Here is a 16491-nt window from a genome sequence, read left to right as displayed (position 1 = left end):
ATACCGCATTCAGTATATGTGTGCATTTAAATTGTTATATTTATAGTATTATAACTCTATATCACAACTAATACAAATGCAACTTCTGACATACCATCAATATTGGAGTCTCTTCATATATTTTGGTGCAATGTAAGAGCACCCGCAACGCGTCGCGCGGGTATTTCGTATCTCGTCCCTTTGAGACGAGACGGCAGCGAGACGCATTGCAGCGTCCCGTCTCGTCTCGGTCTCGCCGAGACGCCTGTCCCACCGGGACGGCTGGCGCGCCAGCTCGCCACGCGCCGGCGCGGCGTAGCGCGCTGGCGCTAGGCGTGACGCCCACTCGCCGGCCCGCGAGTGGGCTTCGTCACTCTGACGCAATAAATCATTTTTTAAAAAAATTCAAATTTAATAAAAAAAAGTTAAAAATTCAAACGGTAATGTTACCGTTTTCGACTATTTTATTTATTTTTTTTTCTTTTTTACTCTATAAATACTCCTATTTCATTCTCATTATACACATAAACACACATCAATTCTTCTCAAATCATCTCCATTTTCTCTCCAATTTTCTTCTAACCTCTCCAATTTTCATCACAAAATGTCCGGCGACGGAAACTCTGGCGGCTCCAGCGGGTTTGACATCAACGCGTTTGGCAACTGGGGGTAGGGCTGGCAAAATATACCGTAATACCGAAATACCGCACTTATCGTACCGAAAAATACCGAAAATACCGAATTTGCGGTATGCCGCAAGTTGCGGTACGGTATGATACCGTACCAATAGATTTCGGTACGGTAAAGGTATAGATTTTCCTATACCGCGGTATACCGCAATATACCGCATTTACACTATTTGCCAAAAATTTGATATATATGTTGTATTTAAAATTTATATAAAAAATAGTTGATATGCTAAAATTCCTAACCCTACTTTCATATTTTAGTTCAGCCGCCCCCAACCCCAAACACACATATGCAAAGATGCAAATGAAGTCCAATGTATAGATTTGATTATGGTGTAGTTTTAATCTTTTGGATATTATTTAAATAAGTGAAATTTTATTTTAAATATTTGGCTATAATAGAATTTTTTTGGGTATGAAACACAAGTATAACGGTATGCCATACCTTATTTTGGTATACCATACTCAGTATGCCATACCTTATTTCGGTATATAGTGAAAGTACGGTATACCGCAATACGGTTTGGTATACCGCATAGACGGTATGGTAACTGTATTGGAAATAATCATACCGAATTATCGGTATACCGCAATGCGGTATAACAAAATATTCGATAAGGTATAGGTATGACATTTTCTCATACCGCAATTTACGGTACGGTATGCGGTATGACATTTTGAGTGCGGTATACCGTACCGTGCCACCCCTAACTGGGGGCAATGTACAATGTCTTGGGTGGTTCCGGTTCGTCGACGCCGGGCACCCAGGCTCGTCGACGCCGGCGGGGTACCAACCACCCCATTTTGATGTGGATGCATACGCTCGTCCCTCCGCCCCGAGGTATTCGCAAGGATTATCCCAAATTAGGGAGGATTATCCTGATGAACCCAATCCGGAAGGAGGACGAGGCGGTAGAAGCTCCAGGGCATTCGACGCCGTGGAGGAAGAGGTGGAGGCGGCCGAGGATGTAGGACGTCATCCGTACAGCCGCAAGGACAAGATGGCTCTGTACAACGCCTGGATCAGCGTCTCGTACGATCCCATCGTCGGAAATCAACAATCCCGGAAGTGCTGTTGGGAAAAGGTCACCGAGGCCTACAACGAGATTAAGCCAAAGGGGCCCGCCGCCGCACATTGAAGATGCTCTGAAGTCATTTTGACCGAGTCGACAGAGATGTCAAAAAATTTTGCGGCATCTACGAGAATGAAGCGGCTCATTACCAAAGCGGAGCCACTGGAGCCGACATTCTGAGATCGGCTTTGCGAGTCTATTTCGATGACAACGGCAAAGAAAACAAATATGTCGATGTTTGGGAGGCTGTCAAAGACGTCAAAAGGTGGGCCGACGGTGTCCAGTCCAGCGCGGGCTCGACCTCGAAATGCATGAAGCACACGGTTGGTGGCCAATACTCATCTAGTGGGGGCGGTTCAGGCAGCGCCGCACAAGAGGTTGCCTCGCAAGAGGTTGACGGCACGACAGACGATGCAGGGGGTCCTCCCGTATGCGGCGTCGGCCGCAAGGGACCAAGGCGGCGAATGCGGCTAGGGAGGAGGGGCCGAGACGAATCAAGCCAGACGGGTTCCCAAGGGCCGCCCTCCTCCCTAATGTCCATGTACTTCACCGCCACGATGGCGTACACTTCCCTGATGACGCCCGCCCAATATCAAGCTCATCATGCCGGCATTGTGTAATCTGGCGGGACAACTTGGTATTCCGCGGCTTCCGCCTCCATTCGGTGCACCGCCAGCGCCTTCGGGGGATGATTCGCCGGCGGAGTAGTTTTTATAATTTCTATAAATTTGTATTTTAAATTATGTCTTTTTTTATTTATTTTGCCACGAATTTAATTATGTATTTTTTAAGAAATTTAAGTTGTAATTTTATTTTCTTTAATGAAGTGTATTTTTATTAATTGAATTTGTTGGAAATAAAAATAAAAAATGAAATTGAATGAATAGTTAAGGGATGAGATAGTTAAGAGACGGATAACAGATGGAGGGTTGCAAGTGTTGTCTCTTAGGTAAGAGATGGAGTGAAAAGTACAGTCGGGCACATGAATAGTTAAGAGATGAGACAGTTAAGAGACGGATGGGCTAAGTACCTGTAGTGAACTAAAGCCCAAATCATCATAGATAAATCACCACCAGCTAACTATATCAGAAAAATCAATATTGAACTAGTACTACATAGTAACTAGAAATTTTATCCCAAACTAAATTACTTGTAGAAAAGTTGTACTACTACAAGAAAAAAAATTAACTTGTGACTAAGTGAACAATATAAACCAAAGATAAAAATTGGTGTTAAGGCAATCATTTGCCCCAAACAAATTAACCTTTTTTCCCACCTAACAAACTCCAAGACAATGGCAACTACAGACTAAAAAGAAGAGATTCTAGAGCAACACTACAACAAACGATAAATGAGTTCAACTCAAAGGATAAATTGTAGTATGAAGATACAATACATGGGAAAAAAACAAGCGCAACTAATGCACTAATTCGATACATGAACCTTTCTCTGGAATTGGCCTACACGCCGTGGTTTAAGGCGAGCGTTTAAGAGACAAGATTCCTCAAATAGGAGCCTCCTTGAAAAGGAATACTATGCAGATGAGGTCGGTAAGAAATCAGAATCCTCTAACCGGGCAAAGTCACATTGATGTCAGTAGGCTTGTTCTTTGATTCTTGGGGCATCGAAGACCAACTATCCCCACGAAACGATGGGGATGTATGGTAAGTGTCTTCCATCCCTGCACTGGAGATGGGTATGGCAGCAGTAGGTATAATAGCCAAGGAGTCTGGTTTTTGTTTCTTAGTTGTCTGCTCGAGCTGGTTGCCTGCGAGAAAGCTTCCCACTACAATCTATTGCAAAACACGAGAAATCAAAATTATTGTTACATGAACAAAAAATTATGTAGCTGCTAAGAAAAAGATTACACGGTAAGTGCGCGTTTACTTTTCATAATTGATAGTACATGATTTCTCCTATCCTAACCTTTGAAGGGTATATGAATCAAACAAAATTAGCTCAAACCCAAACGACAGATATTATCGACGGAAAAATTTATAGTTCCAATCCATCTTAGTAAAAATGGACTAGTCTACACTATTCATATCTATCTAAAGTTAATTGTCAAAAAGTAAACGCTGCCTAATGGAAATGTAAATACTAGAAATTCACTATTCGAGCTGCTCATACCTGTACAGGACTCGCGGCTACTAATAAGCCAGCAACTCCACCTCCAACGACACGCCCATCAGGACTAGCCAAAGAAACACTCATGCCACCAGATCTGTTTCTCATTCCTCCAGTCTCCGAGGGCATGAATGAGCCAGTCAATGACAGTATCTCAAAGCGACCCTGGTCAGCACAACAAATAGCGATAAAAATATATTGGTTGCTGACAACTGACTAACATCTACAGGAGAAGAAGAATGAGCTAAGCTCTTGTGAAATACTATAAACATTTAAAGTGTCAGTTCTTGACATTGCTTTTGTTAGAACAGCATTATATCAAAACAGACATTGTTGAAACTTGTATAAACTTTTTCGTCCAAGTTAACGTGGAAAATACCTTTGTTGAACACTTGACAAACATTTTTGTAAAATTTTTGTGTTTCCTGAGAGGCTTTAGTCACACAACCAACATCCGACGAATACCACTAAGGAAAGTCACTATTGTACTGCTTGAGATGCCTATGTTGTTTTCTCAACGGAAGTAGCATTAGCTTAAAAAGTTTCTGATTCAAACAGACATTGTACTTATAAATAGTAGAGCCTTGACAAAAGAACAAATTATGGACTTAGGCACAACTAGCTAGGGTGTGCAACCAGAAGAAAACCCATTTAACGGTGGTTTCAGTATCCTATTAATAGTATTTTGTTATTGCAACAAAACAGAAACAACTAAAGGCTACATTTAAGGTCAGGAAATAGAAGAATTTATGCAGCACACGGAAATGCATGACACGGGAAATGAGGGAAAAAATCAGATTCAAACCACAAGACTAGTTCAGGATAACATATCAAGGCATTCCCATCTAACATAACATAAGAATGAAATGGCAATCAGAAGTTATCAGAAAATATACTCCTGTATCTCCTTATCTTGAAACATGTCAACCTACGATTAAAAACAGGAAGTGCTAATATTTTCTCCTGCTAATAGACTAATACTGAAGTCATTAGAATCATTAATAATTTATAATAATTCTATTCCTCAAAACTAAACAACAAAACATAATACTGAGTTCCATGATTTTTCTAGTTCAAATCCAAGGACAAAGATAAAACAAATCATAAATCAATCTCCACTTAAGATGTGGTACAGCTTCTGATGACGTATTTCAGAAACAGATATTTAGAAAATAAAATAACTCTGCTTATAACCCAAAATTAGACTTCAGTTATATCTAAACATAAGCTAGATATAGTAAAATAGGACTAACATGAACTTTCTCAATATCAGGTATGATATTTCTTTTCAAAAGTTGACTCAACAACAATAATTCATAACCAAACAGGACAAAGCCATAAAAAAGGCATTCTAAAAAGTAGGAAAAAGATAAATTTTAATTATTAAAATCAGAACCAATTTCCATAGAGATGGCGTCCAAGAAACACAAGTAAAATATTCAAAATATAAATATGCTTGGAAGAAAACACTTTACCAGTAACACTCCACGTATTAGAAATGGTTAATGCATAGATAGTTTTTAAAGAGATATTTCAGTTAGTAGAGTAAACTAAGGAAAGTTTAAACTATTGTAGTACCTCATACGTCAATGTACCACCGGAAGAATCAGGTTGACGAAGAGTTACACTTGAAATTACACCATTAGCCGAGAGAATGCATATTGCTCGGGGACCTTGCTGAGAGAACGATATAACCTTCATAGTGACATCCTGTAAACCATAAAGATACAAATGGATTGTTTGAAAATAAGCTATCAAAAAAGCAGGAATAGGTAGATAAGACATGCACACTTATATCTATTTGAACAACGATCAAACTTTGGTTAAACATGAGAACATTGTAAGTAAAGAATCACAAGCAGGCACATGTACTCTAGAGAGTCGTGAGAGATAATTTGATCAATATGAACTTAAAATACCAAGGAAAACATGATGACAAAGTATATATCTACTAAATTAGAGTATTTATTCCCTTTTACCTCTCCAGCATTGACCGTGATAATATGAGGTGTAAAATTAGCACCAACTGAACATGAAACCCATTCACCTACAAAATCAAAGATAGCATCAATCAGCAACTAAGATATCTAGATTGTGTGCTTTCTGTAATCAATTTCCTTGAACCAGCACAAAATCCAACATATAGTGTGTCACACAAAATTAAATATGATGGAAAAACCACCAAAATCAAATACCATCACTCGAATTTTTACGCACCTTCTTCAGCTCAAGGCAGGTGAATGACGAATGAGTTTCATATAGATAACTACCATCAGCAGAATTTTAGAGAAAAAGGGCAATTAAGTACCACTAATTGTTCTCATTTTCCACTAGACAAATTAATTCAGCTACAACATCCAGTTCCTTAAATATCAGACACAAAAATTACAAGATAATACACCCACATTGAAGCTTCTAATAACGAATTTCAACAAATAAGACCAATTACATTGCAACAATTCAAAAGCAACCCTATTCCAGAAAAGTGAAAAAGAAAAGGAAAAAAAATCCATAAATTAAGTCCCGTGCAGCAAATGAACGCAACTGTCAATTAATTCAAGAAGCCAACTCCAAAAGAGAAAGAAAGGGAAAGGGCTCTCTCAGTAACTTCCATTATTTCAAGATTCCCTTTTTCCCCACACTTTGAAAACCAGCCATTTCCTCCAAACCTATCACAGTTGGATCAATCTATCAACAGGCCCCACACACTTAAATTCCAAATAATCATGTGCTTAGATTTCCAGTGTCGGATTCAGACAATACAGCACACAACATAAGCCTCACAGATCGCTGTATAAAACCCAACTCCATCAACATGCATGCACCACACACACAGACGCACTCACCCATACTCTCAGTCTCCATCACGGGCATCTGAACCTTGGCAGCGGAGGTGATAGCAGACCGGACTTTCCCGCGCTTTGCGACGGCCGAGAAGTCGATAACCGGAGGCGGAGCAGAGGAAGAAATCGGCTTCGGAGAGAGAGCTCCAGCAACTGACCCATCAGGGCCGTACTTCCTCGGCCTTCCCCTCTTCTTCTTCAAGATTGTAACAGTCCCAGCCACGGCCGCTGCTGGCGGCGGCGGAGGAGGAGTTGCAGAAGCTGGATGCGGCGGAGTCACGGCGGCGGGTGGTGGCGCTGAGACAGGGGGGGTTTCGGCGGCGGTCCTGGGGGCCACATGGTAGTCCGACGGAGCATCTGATCCCACCACTGTAACTCCGCTGCCACTCAAAGTATTACTCACTTCCATTAGTAAGCAAGTTGGTATCAGATTTTTTTTTCTTCAAAATCTCATTATTTTTAAACAAGCTTTTTCTGGACTCTGATAAGCTATTAGAGAGAAAGGAAAGTTGTGAAAAAATTAAAAATAAAAATTGGTTATGAGGGAGAAAACTGTTGGAGATGAAGAATGATTTTCAGGGAGAAAGATTGGATTTTTGGAGGAAAAAACAGAGATTTAGAAGGGAAAAAGGTTTGGTGATGGGAAAAATGGGAAAAAAAAGAGGTTTTAGGAAGTTAAAAAAAAAGCCAATTTAGGTTCTCTTAACTTTTCTCAGATTGTCCGAATTGCAATTTAAAAATTGTTAGGAAAACATTAAATATTGGGGACATTAATTGTTAATTATTTGAAGCAAGGAAATTATGTATTTTGGTTAATAAAATGGTTTGGAGTCCGGTTGGGGGAAAATTAAAATAAACAAAAAATGAGAGAAATTAAATAAAGTAATTGTAGTTGGGAAAAGTGAAATTAGGTTGCCAAGGCATGAAGACAACCATCACTCTCTTTTAAATAAAGCGAGAAATAAGGATTATATACATTATCAATGGCTAATTTAATTAAAATACTAATAGGAACCAAATGAAGACAAAAAAGGAATATGAAAAGAAGACAAATAGGAAATATTGAAATAACTAAAACCCCAGTTGCTAATAGTCATCAATTTTAAAATCTCAGCCATATTCCAGCTCTTTTCCTTCATTATTTTGAGCCATAGTTAATTACCATATTTTTCCATAATTTATAAGATGATGAAATTATAAAAAGAAAAGAGAAAGTCAAATTGAGTTTATTATTACCGGGAATCATTCGCTAGATTGGTCTGGTCTCTCATTCGCCAATAGTAAAAAAGCATGCTTTACATATTCACAATGTACTAACGAGCACTTTACTTATCATTATTCATTTAATTTTAATTCTTTTATTTTTTATTCTTTGTTATTTTACAATAATTTATAATTATATAATATAGTACAAATTCACAAATAATTAGACAATACCAATTTATTAATTTTTTAAAACTACACAAATTAAATATTCTAATTATGAACCGTTGCAAAAAATAGAATACCATAATCCGTAGGTGGTAATTTTTTATAACTTGATTAGCACATTAGTCGAAAATTGCGTTATATTCATCGAACTGGAAAGAGATTTTCAAAAAAATTATATAAAATTTTAAAAACATTGTCAAGATAAAGAAAATTTATAATACACTAATTTAAAAGCGAAAAAAAGGAAATAGATAGAAAATGGATGAAAAAAAATTGGGCTGAAAATAATGAACAAAATGCAAAAAAAAAATATAGGGAAGAAATTTTGAACTATATTATATTGGGGGAGAATCGTTTGTTGGTGTGTATTTGTGTATTTTACTCGTAAGTGCGTATACTGTCAGCATGTGTGGTGTATTACAACTTTGTGCACACATATTATTTGGCGTCTTTATACAACGTGTTAATGCTCTTTTAGATTCTTCAATTTTCACGTGATAGTTTGAGCATATAGTTAAGTTAGGAATATGCTAAATTAAGTGTATTTTGTTAGAACCTATATAAATTTATACTACTAATTTCTTCACAAAAACTTATCATAAACTAATATTAGGCATAATAAATTTGTATGAAGTTTTTAAAATACAATTTGGATAACATAATAGGATACTTAGATCATCTCCAGTGGTACCCTAAAATGTAAAAAGAGTTGGTAAATAGTTCTAATGGTACTCTAAAACCTATCTCATTTAGATTTTTGAGTACAATATATCCATTTTTAGGTTTACACTATAATAAACTCAAATCATCTTTTCATATTTTGTGAGTAAAAAAAGTAAGTGCATAGAAAATATTCTTTAAGCTTGAATTTAGTATAAACAATTGGAATAAAATCAGATGTGATACTTACAATAAAATAAATATAAATTTAATGTAAATAATTGAAGATGCTCTTATATTTGAACTATAGTCTATAGTGACATTATTAGTTTTAGAGTGTTGATCTTATTTCATATCCCCAACTTTTAGTATTTTTAGAAAATATCCTTAATTTTTATTTTCTACTCAAAATATTTTAACTATAATTTTCATAAAATATCTCGCTATCGAAAATCAAAGATGGAAAATTGATTCATCTCACTAAGTTTTAGGTTAATTTTTTTAGCATGTTTTACAGTTCATTAGAGTAGTGAATTTGAATTTCTAATTAGTTCAACTATTGTTATACTTATACTGTACTCCTATTACATAAATTGGGGAGTTAATTTTATTTTATTGTTGTAATGTTATTTATTTGATCAAAATCTTCATTATTAAATATCGAATTACTCATTTGGTCTCATTCTAAGCGATATATTTTTTTCTTTTTATGATATCTCACTTTAAATAACACATTTCTTAGAATAAACATATTATTGTACTACGTTATTTTTTTTCCACTTAAAATGATAAGGAGAGAGTAGTTGTCAAACATGATCAATCCATAAAGATCCGAGTCAGTCTTATTTGGGACATTCTTAATCAGACTGAAAAATCGAGCCAATCTATTAAATTTTTGCCCTAATTGAGTGTGCACTAGACATTTTATTTTGCTTGATATTTTAAGTACAATCCTATAAATTTAAAGGGTTATTCAAATCGACCAATATGCTATTGGCTATGTTGACATTAACACATGAGCTTGGGACTATATTAAACATATTTACTTTTATGCATTTGTCCAAATAGAATAGATCATTAAATAAATGAGCGGACTTACTATTTCGCAGAAAACTACAACTTAATAAAACAAAAGCCATATTACATTTTTTCTAATACCAATAAATGTAAATCGTCTGAAATTCGCTCATTTATTTCAGAACATGCGACCTTAGTTAAACACTTAAACTCAATTAAGGATCATGCTTATGTGGATGTAGTTTGTTGACTTATGTGTTAGTTTTGATTTTGCACAAATTTAATCTATTTCATATCTAAACAAAATATCGAACTATACTACTAATTTCTATTCTTAGTTTAGGAATGGGAAAATGATGAAATTTGTTCTCGACAACTCTCTGTTACAAAGCATGAGATCGCATTATTTATTATTCCTAAAGACATACATATACTTTTACCTTTTTATTTCCACTTAATATTACGTTATTTTGGTCTAAATATTGAAATCTTTACTCCCATATTTCATTTCAATGATTTTGAAATTTCATTGAACTGTATGACTTCTATTAATTGACGTAATTTTCACAACCAAGAATCCTTTTTTTTTCACAATAAATATTCAATTATAAGATAACGAAATGGCATTTTAAAATTTGTGCTGGCCTCGACCTTAGACTTTTATGCACTTACAATAATTTAACTAATAATTAACTCATCAAATAATGGAGCAAGCCAAGCAAAAATCTAAATTGGCGTGCAAATATAATAACGTTTAATCTTTTGCTTTATTAATAGCAGTAAGATGCAAGCAACAATTTTAAAATTTTATTTAAAGCTCATAATTAAGCAAAGTTGTACCATCTTAGAAAAGCAGTAGTTTTCAAGTTTTCCCAATTATATTAAATTATTTCCATCTTACAAAAGCAGTAGTTTTCAAGTTTTCCTAATTATATTATATATTATTTTAAATGTGCAAGGTTTGTAGGGGACCACGCGTATTGACCAAGGCAGAATATGTATGGAACCCATATGCAACTCCATAAGTATGATGACACCTATATAAATAAAATAGTTAGTCCTCTCAATTAATTTATTTTATGCAACTTCTCATCAATAACAAAAATAAATAAATAAAATACAGTATTATATAGTAAAGTAGTTTTAGATAAGAACGATGCATCCTTTTTCAGAATTATTTACTGATAAAAAATTAATTTAATGAGGGTGAGTTGCATCCACACATAAATTATTTTAATATATTTCGGAACAGTCTTTCATTAATATTAATGTTATTTAATGTTTACATCTTGTTTTTAGTTGTAGCATCTCGAAAAAATTGAACCACCAACCCACCTTCCAAATTGTATAATCGTCCGAATTGAATAAAATTTGAATTATGCTTTATGCCGAATGGACGTCTAATTTCAAATTAAATTGGTATCAATGCAATTCAATTGAACCGAAGAGATTAATAGAGCTCTCATATATATTATGGGCCCTGAATTATGGTATGTATCCAGGCCCAATAAACTGATTTTAGTAAGTTATACAAAAAAACAGATTAATGTTTATACATGAAACAAAATACATAGTATGGAATGATGCAAATGATATACTACTAATATTCTAAATTATTAGTTAATCACTTAATCGAGTCATTGTAAATTGTAATGGCCAACTCATGTATTTTTCTCATTCATCCAATATATATTCTACATTTTAGTAGAAGTTACATTTAGTAGAAGTTGGCGAATCCGATTCTTATATATTGCATGAATGAGAAAATACATGAGACTTTATTCATATCAAACGGAATAAATATGAGCACACTAACCCCAATCAAAGAAAAGACTCACTTGATTTCACTTTGTCAAGACCTCTTTTAAGTCAATATATAGTGAGATGGTAAATCTCACTACAACATACCGAATTAAAAAAAAGAGTACCAATTTAAACAGTACAAGTAAAATCTAAGCAAGAACACAACAGATATTTACAGATCAGATCGAAGTAGCTCAATATCGCATAGACATAAAGCACTAGCGATACACCCTTTTACCAAAAATATATATGGAAGACATCGAATAACACCACTAAAATCCACCCAGAGCTTACAACACACCGCAAAGACCACCGTCACCACAATCCATAGACGGACTGAAGTAGTTCATAGAAACTCGGATTAAACACAGGAACGTCCGAATCTCCTCCGACTTGGGAAGCATAGCCACATAGTTATGATTCAGCATACACACTTTTCGGGATAACCTCGACTAGAAGATTCACTTCAAACTCACGTAGGAAGAGAAAGAGCTGATCGAAGCGAGATTTCTAGATAGAAGCAAGAGCGTTTCACAGATAGTGAGACAAACAAAATATAATGTGTGAGAGCATGAGACACCGAGGTCGTTAAAGTGACTCATCAGTAACAGTCTCGCAAATCAACGGTCAAGACTCACGATTCGAGTGGAGCGACAAATGGTAGACTCATTGTATTCAACTATTTTTGGTTGCAGAATACATTTCTCCATCTAATTAACTGCAATTCCTTTCTCCACCTTTTGATCGTCTCAGCTATAAATTCTTCAATTCTGCTCTCTACATTTTCATCACCATCTCCTTTTTCATCATCAGCTGACTCCTCTATTGCTACATCATAACCCACAGAGGTATCTGATTCTGCACAATCATCATCACTATCAATATTGCTCCTTTGCTCACCTATCGTTTCCTCATCTTCTTCATCATACACCAAGCCATGAAAAGCCATAATCTCATAAAAATATTGCGCACATTCCTTCTCGCATTTCATAATTGTGAAGGAAATAATAATGTTAAGCACTGCAAATACGAAAATTGGGCTAGAAGAAAATCCATACAAATGCAGTGAGATGCAGAAAATTAGGAAAAACAGAAATATGAGAAGCCACCCAAATTTCATAACCAGGTTACGTTCTTGCACTACACGCAAATTAAAGAAAGCTTTATGTTTTGGTGAAGGAGTCTATGTCCCTATTTTGTAGATTACAGTTTGATTAGTCACCAAGCACTACTAGTAAATTTTCCAAGAAATTTAATTGCCTAATTTATTAATCGTAACACATCAGTTTTGGATGTAATCCACGCAATAGGATATTTCTTGGCTTTATAATTTGAGGGAATGAAATTTCGTGGAATGGTGTGTATCGGCAAAAAGTGGATTAATTTAACTTATTAGATGACGCAACTGTGTAGGCGTCAGCGGACTTAGCTGCTTTGGTTGACATTTCGAATTAATAAAATTGACTTGCATGGTTTATTATTTGGTTAAATTTATATTTATATCTTGAATCCGGATGAGTGCAGCCATTTAAGTTAAATGATGCAAAATTACGACTTGTATGAAATTTTAAATAGAGTTAGATCCGTCTAGTCTAAAATCAAGATCACCAACACAGGATTCATACAGAATAAATTTGGTAGAATGTCAAATCTCAAGTTGCCCTAATTAAATAGTTTTTAATTTAAAATTTAAAAGATGTGCTCATAGATTTCATTATTAATGGGCTATTATATAAAAAGATAGGTCATGGGCCAAATTATCGGAGAGCGGAGACTACTTTCCTCAACAAATCCCGAGTTTCAATTCCATTAACCACGTTTTTGAGTTCTAGTTTTTTTAAGCCCTTTACCAAAATAACATGAAAAATGCTAAAAATGATATTCAAAACCCATGCCAATATGCAATGTATAAGCACATAAGTCTAGCTACCACTTTCACCCTTTGAGCAATCAAACTATATGGTTTTCTAAAGAGTAAAGACCAAAACTGGTCCTGAATATATGTCATTTTACGATTTTGGTCCTATACTTTATATTTTGAATTTTTGCATCTTGAATATTTCAACTCGGATCACAATTGTTATTTAAATATTCAAATAAAAGAAAATGCATAGGGCGCGCCTTAGGGCGCCCCATTGCAGGTAGGAGGATAAAAATGATGACGTGACGGTGCATAGGGCGCGCCTAAACCCCATTGCTAATGCTCTAATAGCTTGGATGGCTTCTTGTAACATAACCCTTAAAAAGCAGAGAACGAGGACTATGGGAGGGTAAGGAAGGAAGCAAGAATCGATATCATCAGATGTGGTGGAAGCGCAACTAAACTAAATCACTTTCCCCCTCCTGGCAGATGAGTCTCAAAAGAATGAGGAGCCACTTATAAACTCACCAGATGATGAAACAGTTCGTTATATGCTACGGGTGTATATAATTGCAATAGAAAGCAATAATCTTTGCCACATGTAATGTGAGGTGTTACTGCAAGACTAGCACCTCTTCCATCTGCAGTTCCTTCAGTCGCCTTTTCGCATACAATGTTACTAGCACTGTCGGCTGCCACGGTGATGGAAAAGCCAGCAATGTTCAACAGAATCTGAGGACCTGACATAGTTTGCCGATCATCCGCAGCATCAGCTATAGTTTTGTATTATAATTCCACTGCATTTAAAGTAAGAGCACATTAGTCTCAAGCAATGAGATAACAAAAGAAAGATGCCAATAAAAGAAAATTGGCTTGTGTAATTTTGTATCCCAAGATGCCAAGCAGCATGTCAATCCTAGAGACAGATTACGCATGACAAAGATGAAAGCATGGATATTGTAGAATTGGAGGAATACCCATAGTCCAAAGTAAATAAGACATCAAATATGCATCGTTGCAAGCAAGAGGGTACATCCCAATATCATTAACAACACACTGAGGATAACAAAGAGGGGCAAAAGGAGGGAGAGGGAGGGAGGGAAGAGAACTAACGTGTAAGTGTTAGAAATATTTCTAGCACCATCCCAAACAAGTGTCCCAAAGAAGTAAGGACCAAATTTCACATCTGTAGCTACGGCACAGTAGTTATATATGATGTAAGGGAAAGGAGAATCCTAATAAGTGCTACGGCTCTGAACTGATTAAATAGACTTCCCTCGCCAGTCAATCTTATCACAGAAGCTCGCTTAGGATATCGCTCTAGCCACACCTACAAGTGAGGAAAAAGGATCATTAAGTTTGGAAGGTGTTTGTGAGTATGAAACAGTAAAGAATGACACATGATACAAATATTCATCAATACCTGGATTTGGTGGTAAAAAAGTGAACCAATGCAATATGGAAGAGAGACAAAACCAAATATGACTCCTCCAACGACCAGCAAAAATCCATAACCATATCCAAAGTCATCCCAGCAAGCCAAATAGACGGTGAAGAAGTAAAAGGATGGATGGAATACTGCCAGAGAACAAAATATTAAAAATCCTAGCTGCTTTGTGCTGAATGATTCTTTCCCAATTAATTAATGGTATAATCTCCTGGAAAAGTATAGATAACACTTGTTAAAATTAGAGCTAGTTAGATCCACACTTCACACTTTATCTTAGGCACAGATATTACAAGAATAATGACAATTTGAATTGCCTATTTGAACAAATGGATTGAATGATTGATACACTACAATGCATCAGCTCTAACTGATACACCTCACTAAGTTAAAAATGGATTACTAAGAATGGAATGATAAGCAGATGCTAAAACCATGAAAACAGTCGAGTTATGTATAGATTTCTCACTTGAGCTTAGCCTCTTAGGCACATATAGTACAAGCATAATGGCAATTTGAATTGCATATTAGAAGATTATCAGCGAGAGAGAATACAATAGATGGATCTTCCCCAGCTTAACATCATCATGTACTTGTGAATTCCATTGTAGTAACTTGTAAGCAAAAAACAGAGTCTTTTAACTGAATGAATGTAAGTTAAGATGTAAGAAACCCAAAATGCAATGGTACACTACAATGCTACTTTAACCAGCACATGAAATGGGTAAAAGTAAAGAAGAGACAAGATGGATTACACCAAATACATACACACTACTAGCACATCCAGTTTTTTTTCAACAACAACCAATCATCATACCTTATACCAACAACAATAAACTTAATAATTGCATATACAAGTTAGCCTCTCCAATGATTAAAGAATTAAGGAGTAATTCTTAGACAAAAGCACCTGAATCTTCAAAATTTATGTTCCAAATTGGTACAAAGAGCTCACAAGCACACATACATAAATTGGGTGCTTGCAATTTCTTAATGAAATCACCGCAAAATATAGACCTAACTTATAATTGAGAGAAAGAAACAAATGTATGCATTCATTTGCACATAAATCCCCAAAATAGAAACAGACCCAAATTAAGAGAAACCTAACCTTCTCCATGACGAAGGGTCCGATCCATTTCAAGAAAACCGCAAGCAAAATCCCAATAAACAAAGCCACCAGTAGAAGCTTCGCCCACCACCACAACCAGGACCACCATTGGCCTCCTCCGCCGCAAGAAGGCGAAGCTTCATTCAGGCACTGGGCCCCACCGCCCACGCCAACCGCCAATTTCACGTAATCCACATCCATCCTAAGATCGCCGTGGTCGGCATTATTGTAAGTCATCACAAACCCGAATCAAAAACTAGTTGTGATTTTGATCAATTGGATAGAACCTAAACAGTCCCATTTATTCAGCAATGAAAAAGATGAGAATTTCGGGGCCCCACCGATAGAGGGGGGGCATTCAGGGTTTCGCAACAATAGTAAAAATATAGCCGTTTGTGAACCTTTTTTCATCTTTGGGTTAATAAATTGAGCTATAAAGATGAATGAATG

The 16491-nt window shown here is 35.9% G+C and overlaps 1 protein-coding gene and 1 pseudogene across 1 annotated transcript; both read right to left on the bottom strand.

Moving 5' to 3' along the window:
* Positions 1-2917: 2917 nt before the first annotated feature.
* Positions 2918-8028, bottom strand: LOC121789884 (AT-hook motif nuclear-localized protein 1-like). Its single transcript, XM_042188224.1, has 5 exons — positions 6715-8028; positions 5848-5915; positions 5447-5578; positions 3872-4033; positions 2918-3534 (listed from the first exon to the last, which is right to left on the bottom strand). The coding sequence occupies exons 1-5, from the start codon at positions 7118-7120 to the stop codon at positions 3310-3312; spliced, it is 993 nt and encodes a 330-aa protein (XP_042044158.1). The 5' UTR covers positions 7121-8028; the 3' UTR covers positions 2918-3309.
* Positions 8029-14097: 6069 nt separating this feature from the next.
* Positions 14098-16485, bottom strand: LOC121789883 (annotated as a pseudogene).
* Between the last annotated feature and the right edge of the window lie 6 nt (positions 16486-16491).

This window comes from Salvia splendens, unplaced genomic scaffold (assembly GCF_004379255.2).
Source record: "Salvia splendens isolate huo1 unplaced genomic scaffold, SspV2 ctg366, whole genome shotgun sequence".
Classification (NCBI taxonomy): Eukaryota; Viridiplantae; Streptophyta; class Magnoliopsida; order Lamiales; family Lamiaceae; genus Salvia; species Salvia splendens.
This window is presented reverse-complemented; position numbering and strand designations above follow the sequence as displayed.